Genomic DNA, 15,090 nt, shown 5'->3' with positions numbered 1-15,090 from the left:
TAAAAGCTCTTTTCCTTCTATGTCTGGTAATTTATGGTCAATCTTGTGAATCTATTATGCACCTCTCCCACCTCACAGTTTTGGCTGAATGAGGACCGCCCCTTTTTCTTTCTTTTTTTTTATCGCCCCGTAAGGGGTCTTTTTGTGGGCTCTAGTGTCCCTTTTTTCAAAGTAGGCTGACAGGAAAGGGGGAAAGAGAGGGGGGGAAGACATGCGGTAAACGTCGTCGGGTCGAGGAACCCGCGACAGCCGCGTTGAGGCTACGTTTGCCTGAATGTGGGTCGCGCTAACCCCTCCGCCACCACGGCACGCCCGCCCCTTTTTCTATCTCTTGGCCAGTTAGTCCTGCTGGTAAAACTATGGCTTGTTTAGCACAAGGACACAACCTTTGTGTCAGGTAGCTCTCTGCCTCTTTGGCTACTAATCTCAGTCACTCTCTGCTGCCAGGTTTGTAGAGATTGCTACCAGGTCACAGGCAATAAGCTTTCTCTTTAAACCTTCCTTGTATACATAATTCTACCATCCATTAATCACTCATTTCATTGGTATGTCAATTGACGCATTCAAAATATAGAAGAGTGGCCAAAGAGTGACAACATTTTCTCTCCCTCCTCTGGCTCTACATTTATCAGTTCCTCTTTGTGCTCAATTGGCATTTTGCTTTTGACTAAAGCAAAAATATATACAGTCTGTGTATACACATTTTTTTGTTATAACTTTCAGAGTTAAAAAATCAAAGCATCTCACAAGTTTTAAATATAGCACACAACATTTTAAATGGTTGTTGGTCCCCATCATCCTGTCTCCGCAGCACCTGACAAAAGCAGTTCTTTCTTTTGGCCCAGCTGAGAGTTGGTGCTTAAATAGCGTTGTTATTGTGCTAGAGTAAGTGCTTGTGGTAGAAACATAAAGAATGGGTTGGGAAGCTGCTGACACACTGTTTCCTATTTTCCCATGAATGCTGGGACCCAATGTGAGTAAATTAAGTGAATTTTGTGGGACATTAAATCCAGTCACTCCTATGAAGAACACCTTCTGCTTTTATATAGTGTATATCGCGATAAAGGGTGTCAGACTGACTGTGCCAACTGCATCAGAACATTTTAAACAATATTTAAGGACCAACTAACAATCTATGACTTAATGTTTAATGAGATGCTTATAAAAATTATTTCTGTTTGAACAATTAGGGAAACATTCATTCAGGAAATATTTTTACTCTCTTTAAATCGAGAAGTTTACATACACTTAAATTATCACAATGCCTATAAAAAAAATTCTCACCCTTTTGTTTCTTCTACAAATCATCATATCAAAATTTAGAAACAAATGTAATGTTAAAATAAAAACGGATCTCTAGAAAATAAGTAAAAATAAAAGACATTTAACATAAAATAAGTGCTTGGCTTTCAAGTCAGAGCCTGTCTTTGCTACCAACATGCAGAGTCTGAGTGGATAGCAAAGCTGACGGCCATCACCACAGGAAACACTGTAACATTTGGTTAAAAAAGGAATTGCTCTTAAATCTGAGAAGTCACTCCAACTGATGCAGAACCTTGTAAAAACATGCTTAAAACATTTGACCACAGTTTTGCTGTTTAAAAGAAAATTATACTGATTACTAAGAAAATATATCTACACTTCTGAATTTGAAGAAAATTGTAAAAATTATTTTAAAAAATCTATTATTCTGGCATTAAGCAAACAAATAATTTTGGTGGAATAAAATGGAACAAACAGGAAAGGTTAGGTCTGATTTAATATCGGATAATAAAAAAAAATTCTTAAACAATTTATATGAATAACTGATTTTAGCTGTATGTACGGATATGTACATGTAGACAATGTACTTTAAAATTAGTGGGTTTGAACTCGATTATGCCATATCAGTAAACTTGATTTGTCATTAGACAGCACTGACTGTGTTGCACCTGGGGAATAAAGCTTCTCCTGACTTTTCTGAACAAACAAAGTAACTGGCTGCTGGGTGACTGTAGGGTGTTAACTAAAATGTTTACACAACGGATGTTTTTGTTCTTTCGCCAAAATGACATGAATTTCCCCATGGATTTACTATGAAAAAAATCCGTCTCCCACTCCTCTGCATATTCTTACTTGCTTCATTCATTTGCTTTCACTGCTCTCATTACCTCTCATCTTTCTGGTTCTTTTTGACGTTGTTTTTAAAAACTTTTCCTCACATTTTAAAAATATATTCACCTATGCTTTTGCCGCAGGCAATTTGTCCTCCTTCAATTAGCATCCAATGTCAAATTTTCTTTGGTCAATCTGAATATAAATTGCTGTCTTCAATATTAATAAAGTATAAGTCAAGAAGGCTTCAAGTATTTATGAGTTCCCAACAGTTAACTTTTTTTTTACATTTTGTGTCCAGTGTTTACCGTAGGGATCATTTATAGAAAAAAAGGGATAAAAAAAAAATCTTAAAAATTGTCTGTATATTTTGGGAAAATTCCTTCACTGTCATTTGACAAAGGGTTAAATGAGAACATCAATATTTGTGTCATTCTGTGGTTTATGTTGTAACATGAGAAAATTGTTCTGTTACAAAAAAAACAAAACACAATTCATTTATTCAATCATGCTACACAGCATGGCCTGGCTTTTGTATAGATTTTTTGACAACGTTCAAAGCCGGTGTCTTGTGTGAGAACAAGACTGATCAGATAGAGTGCCGTTTCACCAGGCTTAACTGCTGATATCCCAGTGGCTCAGCTAACTCCTGATTAAACAAAATGTCTTACTCTTTGCATAAATTTAAAATTCCCTGGAAACACATTTCAAAGTGCAACGCAAGCAGCACCTCTGTCCTTCTTCTATTGTTTAAAATTAAAAAGTGAAGAAAAGGACAGCCCATTGATGTTATTTTTATGATTTAGCTAAATTTAGTTATAAAAAAACCCCTTAAAAAAAACTCTTTTTCACAGTAAGACTTGTAAAAAATAAAACAAAAAAAACTGCCAAAGTCCAAAAAGGACGAATAAGATCTCCAGTAAATATTTAAAGTTTAAAATGGCTGATACTGTATTGTAGACTACTTTGTGGTAGTCTGATAGAAGCAAGGCTGCCATGCATAAGGCCACGACTGACACGACGGGTATTCAAACGAGTAACCCACAGAACAGATTCCTACCATTGTCACTACCTTGGAGAGGTTTAAAATACAGTATGTTTGACATCATATTTTTAATTAACTAACAGCACATTTTAAAAATATCAAGACCTTATTTTAATTTTTGAAAATCAGCAATGGCTAAATGTATAGCATAGTGAGAAGAAGTGATGGAAAGATTATGAAACAGGACAAATTCATACAAATGCTGTTTACTTAAATCAATCATGATCTTTCTCCCTACCTTTTACTGCTTTCACTCCCTTTTATCCCACTACAACTATTTTTCAATCCCCCAACGTTGCCTGAAGTAGCAAAGACTTAGTGAATAAATTTTCATACTAATCTACCTAATATGATGGATAAATGAGAAATAATATATTTTTCCCTTCGAGGTATTTTTTCTCTATTATCTTTTTTTTTTTTTTTACTTTGAGTATGTACCTTATAGATTTACCTTAAATCACCATATTATTTGATTATTGTAAACTACCAAGCTAATCATTCTGTCTAATTTTTCTGCCTTAAATGTAATATTTTTAAATACCTTCAAATACTTTTTTCTTATGAGACTAAAGTCGTTCCATATCTTGTAAATTACACTGTCTTGTTACTACATTATACTTTACAATATTTCATTTGGTTCTGTAGTGTTTTTCCTTGTGTAATTTGACTTCATTAAGAAGAGCATTATGTTCTCTTGATCTTAGATGTTACAGCTGGGCTTTACAGCTGCATCCCTGATATCTCATGATTAGAGAATATGTGTGACATTGTGGAGAATGTTCCTGTTCTAATTAGGAAATTATGCAGTAATGTGTATTGGCTTATTACATAAAATCACACACACACAAAAAAACAGGTTTGTGACTACAAGATGAACAACTTTGTGTATTCTGATTTTTTTATTTTATATCTGGCCCTTAGCAAATCCCCTAAACAAGTACTTGTAAATGGCGAAGGGCTTCAATGTTTTAGTGAATGTTTAGTTTGAGTTGGAGCTGTAAATGTAGTTCACACTTTATAGGTAGCACTACAGACATGCATTGATGTACATCCTCTCCATTACACATTGCCAGCAAGGACAGTTGGTGTTCAATTGGCCAAATATATAATTGGTACACAAAAAGTAAATGTATGGTACTTGGAATGTGATATCCTGGTTTGTTTGATCAGGTGTGAATGAACAATTGAACTCTGATCCGGATCAAAAAAGCTAACTCTGCTTTGCCTAAAAACCTAAATATCGGTTTGGTTGAAGTGAACTCTGGCACATTTCTAAAGCATCACATGTGAATTCCAAGCAGACCAAAGACCACTCCAAAAGCAGAAAGCAAACCATAGTGCAGGGAATTCTGGTTAAATACAACAAAAACCATTTGCACCATAATGGTACAAATGGTTGTGGTCTTTTACCAACGACAACAGAGAAGTCCTATAATTGTTAAAATCCAACACCAATACATTTTTGTCTACATATTGTGAAAAAGAAAGTTGTGTTCATGTCTTCTTCAGAGGTTTAGTGTCTTTCCTTCAGTGGTTCTTTGTGCAGCATCACCACAGGCAAGATGGGGGAACAGCTTTTTCTAGAGTTTGGTTCATTTGACACTGTGATGTGTGAAAGTGAACCACACCAGCTGAAAATTGATCAAATGTTGCAATCCTTGAAACCAATCGAAACAAGTCTACCTGACGATCAAGTGTGAAACACCCTAAGCCACTCGTTTTGGCCCATAGCTTCCACCTCTTTCTATTGAACAGACTGCCATCTATATCCTTTCTGCTTGTTACGTTTGAGCTTTCCCCGCTTAACTAATGCATTCTGTTCATCTCTTCATATATTCTCAGCACTTTTATTGCACAAGCTATGAAGTACATAATGCTGTTTTTTTTTTCTTGAAAGTCCTTTTAAGAAAGTAGACAATGCAATTAGACCTGACAAGCTTATCACCACTCTGTAAGATCTGTAATGCTCTGCAATGATTCCAGGTGTATACAGAGAACCATATCATCTCCTTTATATAGCCACAGAAGCTAATGAACCAGAAAGCATGAAACTCCATGCAGGAATATTATTCATGACTTATCTCAGGTTTTTTGTCATTATCATTATACTAGACAGCGTTCCTGAAGTATGGTTGAGAATAAATGTCACTTAAAGGGCTGGTCACTTTGAAAGAAAGGACAATTCTCCAAATGGTAAGAACGCGAAAAGACTAAGTTAAAAAACAATCCAGAAAAGATAAAAGGGAAGGGTTTGAGTTACTCAGTGTCTTAATTAAGGTGAGATGGGAGAAAATAAAAGCTTGTCCGCATGCTAGTCATTAATGAGACTCTCAGAAGGAATAAAAAAGGCCTCAAAGAAAAGACAAAACAATACTGAGAGATAGAAAAAAGGCTTAGGTTAACCACTGTACTCAGAATAATATGGAGTTAATTACATTATTAAGACTTCATGCATATCCTTAATAGTGTCAGCCAGACCCTTTTCAACAGTTTAGCATGTTTTTATTCAAGAAGCACAAATGCTAGAAAGAATATGGATTAAAGGCAACCAGAGAGACACAGAAAGATGATGCAGCCTACAGCATGAATAGAATAAATATGTTAAATATGAATCTATCTTTAGGGAAACTGAACTGCGCAAAAATTAAGCATAATAAATAGAAGTCACTGACTTTTCAGGGTTTTTATTAAAGATAAAGTACAGAACTTATTTACTTTTTTTCTCTCACCATATATAGTTCACATATTTTATTATTAGAAAGAAATTCACAAAAGTTCATTTGAAAAACATCAAGACTGAAAAATCTAAACCCTACAATATATAAAAAGTGCACTAAATGGGAACATCAGCATCACTAGAATTGAACTGAATCCCACTGGTGGACAAAAGAGCATTTACGGACACAGCAGCACAAAAGCTGTGCAAAGACTGCTTTAATTCCCTCAGAAGCAATTATGCTCTCTGATTAGGGAATTCTACTTTAATGTAATTATACTATGCTTCAGAGATTAATTTTGTCTGTGATGGAATGCTCTGTTATGTTGGTGTCTCCCCACATTATCCATAATCACAGTCCTGTGATATCTAAAATGATTCTTCTGGTAGAGACAACAAGTTAATTTTTGATTGCCTCTCTTTGTACACTGTATATCTGTGGTATGTAAACATATGTACTGAGCATAAGCAAATTTCTTTTTTTTTTCCCCATATATGAAAATTATTTGCCTGCAACCAGTAGTATACTTGTTTCTGTTGTTTTATTGAAGAATTCAACTTAGGTGAAGGTGTAATTATATTACACCCTCACATAGACAATTTAAAGAGTTTTTATAAGAGGAAAAACTCTAAAAAATCCTTACTAACTTACTTATTTCCAAAACAGAAGATAGAGTAAGCAGTGTTTCCGCTTGCGACCTTGCCTTGGGAGTGAGGGTTATTTCTAGGGGTATGCAGATTGATCAGTCCATGCTTGCGTGTAAAACCAATCTTTTCTACCACGACAACAGTCAGAGAGGGCTGCATTTCACAATAGTTAGCCTACTTTTGCCAACTTTGCAACTTTTTTGTTGCATTTAGTACAGAAACTGATTGGTGTAGGCATCCACTTGCATGTGAGCATCAGAGAAGTGTGTGTTTTTGTCCAACTTTTGTCAACTTTGGCATTTGTGATGAGCTTATGCAGGCCGAGCAAATGGTGTGGCTTGGTGCCTGTTCAATGCCTTGTCAAGTAGACAAATAAACAATGTAAGGACAGAAATCACTCACAATGTGACCTGGCGTTACTTAGCAACTGATGATGTTACTTAACAACACCACATATAACAAAGTAAAGCGTTACTGATGTCGGACCACTTTTTTCAGTTACGAGTAATCTAATGTGTTTCTATTAAGGAGTAATCAGTAATCCGATTAAAGTTACTTTTTCAAAGTAACTATGCATCACTGGATATAACTGCGAACACCTACAATTACTATATGTTGTGATTTGAAATTGTATAATACTGCACATGTTATTATCAGGGTAAAAATTATAATTTAAAAAGCTATCCTTTACAGTTTACAATGCTGATCACTAATTATACATTTATTATCCCTTATAAATACTGAAGACCAGCATAAACAAAATAGTTAAAACACACAAAGACAAAATCATTGAATACTCTGTTATGACAATTTATGTGGTTGTAAGGAGAAAGAAAGTCTTTCATGAGGCTTGTTAAAATTCATTATGCAGTCATTATGCAACCATCACCATTACAAAATGTCATTTAAAATGGCATCTAATTACCATTGCTCTTAACAGAATGAGAGCTGCTGCAGCTGAAGTCATTGTACTTGACCCAACAAAAACCCAAAACAATTAGGATCAAGGGAGACAGTGAAATAAGGAAAGTAATCAATTAATTTCTTTACAGCTTGATGGATTTTATTCCGTCTTGGATTCATTTATTCATAGCACTTAAAATTGTAGATAAATAAATAAATAAACGGGACAATAAAATGCTGAAATCACTGTGTATGTGACTTTGATATAATCTGTTTTAACTACTTACCCTGCTGACTCCTCGGCCCCTGTCCTCTCCATAATTTGTTCCCAGGATTTCAAAGAAGATGTTGGGATTACTGCCATTGTCAGTGAACTCCAAGAAACTGGTAAGACCACTCACTCCAAACTGCAAGCACAACAGACAATGTCCTTTCATCTTGGATTATTACATAATATTAACCATTTTACATCTATATGTTTTGTGTTGGGAAATTTCACTGTGACATTTAACCATTTATTGTTCATATTCACTACAACAACTAATTCAAATGAACACTAACACGCTAACAGAGATAAGCTGACCCAGTTTTTCAGGCAACGTTTGTGTATATTTTAAACAAATCATTTCACTTTTTAATAATAAGTACAAAGCCTTCAAGAAATGTTCTGAATGTGGCCTGCTTTTGTGTTTGTTGTTTTACAGGCTAAGAAAACAGAGCGGTATTATCTTTATTTTGTAGGGTGATTGATGGGCATTGGGCCAACCCCCTTCATTTGCTATTCATTGGGGCTAAGTCTTTCTAGTTCAGAAGCCAAAGGTTTACCCAGTGACAATAGATGTACATTCAGAAACTGTTTATGCTGCTTTCTGCAGATGGGGACATGGTGTGAAGGCAGGCATTACAATGGATGAAGTGGATTATTTACTCTCATCCATTTTCTTTAATGTGTTTGGATAAGAACATGGAAGTGAAGAGCTTTAGGGCTCTCCAACACAGATGAAAAAACAACAGTGCCCAGGGTGCAGAGGTGTGACTATGCCTTTGGTAGGCACTCATTGTCTCCTGTGTATCTCAGGATATTGAATAATCTGAGTAACAGCAGTTGCACACAAAGACATCTGGACATTGGACTTGTTCTCAAACACTGAAAATAAAAGATTATTTTATTTTCAGTTGTGGTTGTAAAAGATTTCACAACCACCTATGACACTGACACAATCAGAGGTGGGCTTCAGTACACAGAAAAGGATCAAGTCATTTTTCAGACTTATTATAGTTCAGAAAAGAATAATGTCTATATGTATTGTCTGGGTGGACTTCAGCCAAACATCATCTGACATAATTAATAGATGATTAACCTTTGTGCATCTAAGAAAACTCAAAGATGCCATCTTCTGTTTTAATAAGGGAACCATACTGATGTCAAAGCTTTTGTGCATCCCCCGTGTTCTCTTTCTAATATCGTTCTTGTGTGCTCTCTTATTTGTCTGATTTTTCTAAACAAGATTGCTCAAATTAATCTTTGATGCAAAATCTGCAGTGAGCATTTCTGTCAGAATATATTGTTCTGTTCATATTCTGATATTCCAGGCCATCGATCCTCAAATCTAGTCCTCAGTCCTGCAGGTTTTAGATGTGTTCTTGGTCCAACAAAGTGAATCAGATGGTTGAATTACCTCCTCACTGTGCAGTCAAGTTCTCCAGAGCCCTGCTAAATGACCTGTTTATTTGACTCAAGTGTGTTGAAGAAGTGATGCATCTAAAACCCACAGGTCAATGGCCCTCAAACCCTGGATCTGAGGAGTCCTGCTCTAGGCTATGTGTGATTAGTTTTATTTAGACCCAGACTTGTGGTCAATATTTTTATGAAAAAGAAAATCCAATTTCTGTTTTCTTTGTTGTTGAATTCCGGTTCTTTATATCTTCTTGTCATTAGGTTTTGATTTCTGGCTTTAAATTTACATGCAGCTTAGGTTTGCTCACAACTGTTAGAATTCAAGACAGCTAATTTATCTAGTTATCAGGTAAACATACAATGGTTTTACATATGTTTAAATATACACTGCTCAAAAAAATAAAGGGAACACTTAAACAACACAATATAACTCCAAGTAAATCAAACTTCTGTGAAATCAAACTGTCCACTTAGGAAGCAACACTGATTGACAATCAATTTCACCTGCTGTTGTGCAAATGGAACTTTGTACAGAACAAAGTATTCAATGAGAATATTTCTTTCATTCAGATCTAGGATGTGTTATTTGAGTGTTCCCTTTATTTTTTTGAGCAGTATATTTTAAAAAATATATTGACAAAATTTATAGACATATAGATGCATTAAATAAATATAATATAATATAATATAAAGTCTCATTCTCCGGAGTCCTGCTAATGACCAGATCAATATTTATTATTTTACATATTTATATAATTGATGTAATACATCAAAAATGTTGATGTGTTATATTAGTACAATTTTAAAATTCTATGCAAATTATATATTGTTCTTACTGGAATTTATATTGATAAATCCACAAAGGGAAAAAAAGGACTTGACATGTTTTTCATCCTTTAAAGTTGTTTGGGGTTAAAAAAAAAAGAAGTGAAATTACATATCATCAAAGTATTTTCAATAATAATCATTGAAGCTAGTGGAAAACCTTATGTTTTATCACAGCGCTTCCTGTACTTCCGCAATGGTGAGGAAATGTTGACAGGAATCCCAAATCTAAAATGCTGGAGTTACTGAGACTGAAAGGCAGCAATATCTAAAGCAATGACAGTCTGCCAACAGCACAAATGAAACACATAATTTAGGCTAAGAGGAGCAATTTCACCTGCTTCAATTTGTTCCCCACTCTGAATTTGTCAATAGAAACCAAAAAGCAACATCAATAGAGCCCCTCATCAGCAAGTGCAAATTAGTATTCATCATTATCATAATGCCCTCACATACCAAAACACTGATTAAACACCCAGGCATGCACAGTGAGTAAAAAAACACTGCTGATACACAGCAAAATGGAACCGATGCCAGACTGCTGAACTAAACTCTATCACCACTTTGGGCTTTTTAACACATCTCTGTTGAGACAGTCATCAGGCTTGGTTAAACAGCCAGAAATTTGCTGATGAAAGTCTTGCCAAACCCAGCCTGATCTCAAGGTGAAACACAAAGATGGATATGAAAGCCATTGCAACACATTTATTATTTTCTAACACTAATTCTGAATTAGCATTTCACTTGGCTTCATCATTCAGTCAAAGTACTGTCCCTCGAGTCATTTTTATATCAATATCAAAACAGAGGGCATCTATCCAATTGAATTTAACTGTGATGAAAGAATTGCCAATAACTACTTTAAACTTAAGGTTAAAATACAAAAAATAAATAAATAAAATTATCTGCTGCAAATGAAGTGTCAAATGATATAGTTTTTTTATTGAGAATAAAAAGAATGGAGGTCTTTGAATTAATGTACGGCTCAAAACGTCTACTGTGTCATATTTCAAATTCCACTTCAAATAACGAACAAAACCCAGACTGAATGAAATGTAACTTGTTTTATTCTTCTTTAGATGCATTTTTGGATCCAAGAGCTATATATTTATATATATAGAGAATATTTAGCATTAGCAGTCCTTACATGTATTATATGTAATGTTGTCATAAGGAACCATAGTCCCTTAAGAGTTAATGTAGTTACAACAGTATTAAAGTACATGTTCCATTATTTCAAGTTTGAAACATTTGGGTTTTTTCACCACTGAAATATTGTAGACAGTTAAAATTAGAGCAAATCTTGCTTGTGATTTCTTAATTTTTCTTTTTTTCAGGCGCACAGAAAATCTCCTCAAGCTAATTTTGGGTCACCATATTCCCTCTCAGTGTACAGAAACAAGAAGAAATAAAAATTACCAGGTTGTAAGTATTTTGCAATCTAGGATTAGTTTAATACTTTCTTCTATGTACAGATATAAAATGCTAGTAACCTAAATATCTCACAATCACACAAAAGTTCTTGTTTTATTTCTGTGATTAATATTCTAGTGTTTAAAAAAAGTTCTAAAACCAACTATGATGAGTGATGCTAGAGAAAAAAAATGACAAAGTGATGTTGTTCATTGAATGAATTTTTTTTTTTTTAATTTTAGTAATACATTTATTAGGTCCATGAAATAAGAACTGCATTTTTTGGTATTTAAAATTATTTAGAAAAGCCATAAAAGCTGTTTCAGTGGCAAAAATCAATTAAAAAAGCTTTTCTTCCTGGACTCCTGGTGTTCGCTTTGGCTACACTTTAAGCACCAGCTGAAACTAAGACTTAAGGAGGTAGAGTCTTGCTGATACATCATTCCAAATCATATATACATATAAACACACATCTGCATTCATGCACCCTCAAGAGCTAACCGTAAAACATGTGAATTATTGTAGTCATAATATTGGTAATTTCTTTTTTCCATTATCAGTTACCCCTACCTTTTTCACTGTCTCCAGCATGCTCTTGCCTCCTTGCCAAGGCTTGGAGTTCTTCCTGATGCAGCTGAGACTGGCCATGCTGTGCCACTTCCTGTCCTCCAACTTTCTGTGGAAGGTATTGGCCAGCAACAAAACGGAATCATAGATGTAACGATTGGTGATCTGCAAAGAAATAAATGAGCAACACATTTAAAATGATTAGTGTGAGATGTGAATTAGAATGGTTTGGACATACAGTCTCCCAATGAAGAGCCAAAATTAAACATTCCATCATCTTCTATAATTTAAAAGAGGATATTATGCACAATCAGTGTTTTGAGCTTTGTATAATGATATATTGTTATTCCCTCATCAAACACATAGCCAAAGTATTGCTTCATTCATAATTGAGAAGTTCCTGAATCTCCCTTGATAGCCATTTGGTGGTTGAAAGTCCATAGCTGAACTCCTACCCCACAAAGCACCCCTAGTCCATCCCTCCACCACATAGCTCCAGCAGCAATTAGCAAACACCTGGTGGCACTATATGTCTGCTGAGCTTATCACACAAGTTGCAGTGCTCCTAAGAACGGTTGTGAAACACCATGAAAAAAGCATTGTTGTGATGACGAGGTAAATTAAGAGTGTCGGAAAGGGTGGGAGGTTCTTAAAGAGACAGAGGCCTGTTTCAAGGTGTCAGATATGTCTATGATGCAAAGACAAATTTCTTTTAGGTTGGTTTTGATATATACATTTTCTTAACAGGTGAAGGTAACAGTTACTTGACAGTGGTATTAACAAAGTTATCTTAACTTTTTCTGTGGCTTTCTTTTATTCCCCATTTTCCATAAAAAAAATACTTATACGTTAACAATCAAGCAGCCACAGAACAACATGCAAATAAAAATTACATTAGCTGCCAATAGGCCATTGACTCATACAAGTACAAAAGAGAACAAGAAGGAACAAGGACAGTCCATTCAGTCCTTAATCGATTTGTGAGTGACTGATCTGTTGAGCCTCTTGTCCTCATGTTAATGAAAAAGACACCAAATAGACTGACGAAACAAGATGAATCTGTTCACACACGCAAACAAACGCAGATGTTACTCTTTTTGAAAACTCAGAAAAGAACATGATAGCATCAAAGAAATAAAAGCTATAATTTCAGAAGGGACCATTTTATACATCAAAAACAGGCAGGCAGTATACTTACTTTGTTTTGGACACACACACAAAGGCACAGCTTTGTATTTACAACTTCAAAGGATATGACCATATAAAAATGACCACTTTGCTATTCCTTTTGCTTAGCTAAAGACATGTCTTTGACTTAAAATATATAGATTTACTGAATGAAAGCTTGCTTTGTACTCACAAGGAAGAAAAGGTACTCTAATGAGATACAGTGGAACCATACAAAAAGGGTCAAACCTGAAAATTACACTTTTATTACTATTCTTACCATTAGAACAGACTAGCTAATCAGGATGTATGCTGCTATGTCCCAGAGTTGTAACACGGGTCATCTCATGCAAAACATTATGACAGCTCCCTTCACCATGTATCTGCCAAGACAGACCATTACTGCCAGTATGTATGACAGAAACATTCAAAACAACAAAGACGACTCAGCAAATGAGGCTCTTGGGCACCACAGTATCCTTTTACTGAGGAATACAAGACCTATAAAGGTTCTCTGAAAAAAATAGAGGGACATGGTTTAATTTATTCCCAGGCTAATAGATGCATTCTAGATCGTTGTCATTCTCGCTGTTGGCTCACATTACTAAGTATTATCTATTCATGTTGGAACTTTTTATTGCTTTTTTAAACTTAGAATGTTAAGACATTTCTACACACTTATGGAAATTATGAAAAATGCTTTACAGGTACATTTTGAAATAGGTTGTCATGAAAATGTTATTTATATAGTTTTAAACATTTCAGAAAATAAAAATCACATAATTCATTACACATTCAAGCCTCTATTTTCTGTAATTTTGAGAACAATGGTTTTAAGATGAAAACTCAATCTCTCATGAGATTAGAATATTACATAAGATCATTAAATAAAGGATATTTTAAACAAAAATGCCTTTTGGTACTTTTGGTAGAATGGACAGGAGCAAAGTCCTGCTTGAAAATGAAATTAGCATCTCCATAAAACTTTGTCAGCAGAAAGAAGCATGAAGTGATCTAATATTTCCAGGCAGATGGCTATGTTGACTGGGCATTTTAGAAACACAGTGAACAGAAAAGGTGGGACACTTTTCTTTGCTGGTGACAACCATTTTATTTAGACTTTTTGTTGTACTGTTTACTTCTTTCTGTTTTACACCAATTATTCAGTTGGAACTTTATTTGCAAAAGTAAACTTTACCATCATCTGAAAAAGAAAAGTTGGATCGCTAAGTTCATTTTTGTTTTCTCCAAAACACAGGCAGAGCATGTAGGATTTGTCCGCAGGTGCTGACTATTGCTTCACCCCCCTTCTTGTGAACTTCCTGCGATTGTTGAATGGATTTGGCTTGACAATCTTTTCCAGGCTGTCAATGGTGCTGGTTCACCTTTTCCTATCACACTTATTACACAACATCACTCTGTGAATAACCAGCTTCTTTACCAATGGCCTTTTATGTCTTACCCTCCTTGTGGCGGGCGTTAATGACTCCTCTGAACATTTGACAAATCAACAATCTTCTCTCTCATTGTGTAGCCTATTGACCCAGACTGAGACCATTCAGAGGCTCAGGAAACCTTTGAAGGTGTTTTGAGTTAGTTGGCTGATTCAGATTTGACACCATGAGTTTTCAATATTATATTTTTTGACAATATTCAAAATTTTTGGGACATGAAATTTTGTGTTTTATATGCAAATCATAATATTCAAAATTAGAAGATACTGCACTATATGTTTAATGAATCTATATATGAGTTCGACTTTTTGAAATAAGTGAAAAAATTTTACTTTCATGATACAAGACATATTTAAGACATACTGTGTGTGTGAGTGTGTGTGTGGTCAGTTTGAGTTGATGTGCTTCATTGCAGTGTGAAATTGGGCCCCTCTTCGACTGAAGCTGATCTGTTACTTCAGCCCACTTCCTGTTTCATTTGCCCCATTTATTTCTTTGCCATCCCCTATTTCCTTTTTTAAGGTAAACCACTATCTATACCCAGGAATACTTGCAAACAGTTCAGTTCCATGTAAAGATG

At 35.0% G+C, this 15,090-nt stretch overlaps 1 protein-coding gene across 3 annotated transcripts in view; it reads right to left on the bottom strand.

Moving 5' to 3' along the window:
* The window catches only part of grid2 (glutamate ionotropic receptor delta type subunit 2), a 452,662-nt gene that overhangs the window by 137,461 nt on the left and 300,111 nt on the right, over positions 1-15,090 (bottom strand). For all 3 annotated transcript variants that reach the window (XR_002753592.1, XM_023343824.1, XM_023343825.1), the window contains exons 7-8: positions 11,893-12,054; positions 7,694-7,813 (exon numbers count right to left, since the gene is read on the bottom strand). Coding sequence is in view for 2 of the 3 variants with exons in the window: in XM_023343824.1 (XP_023199592.1) it covers positions 7,694-7,813; positions 11,893-12,054 (282 nt within the window). In the remaining variant the exon portion in view is untranslated. The remainder of the gene's footprint in view (positions 1-7,693; positions 7,814-11,892; positions 12,055-15,090) is intronic.

This window comes from Xiphophorus maculatus, chromosome 12 (assembly GCF_002775205.1).
Source record: "Xiphophorus maculatus strain JP 163 A chromosome 12, X_maculatus-5.0-male, whole genome shotgun sequence".
NCBI classification, from domain to species: domain Eukaryota; kingdom Metazoa; phylum Chordata; class Actinopteri; order Cyprinodontiformes; family Poeciliidae; genus Xiphophorus; species Xiphophorus maculatus.
The sequence above is the reverse complement of the archived record's forward strand: the minus strand, read 5'-3'. Positions and strand labels throughout refer to the sequence as shown.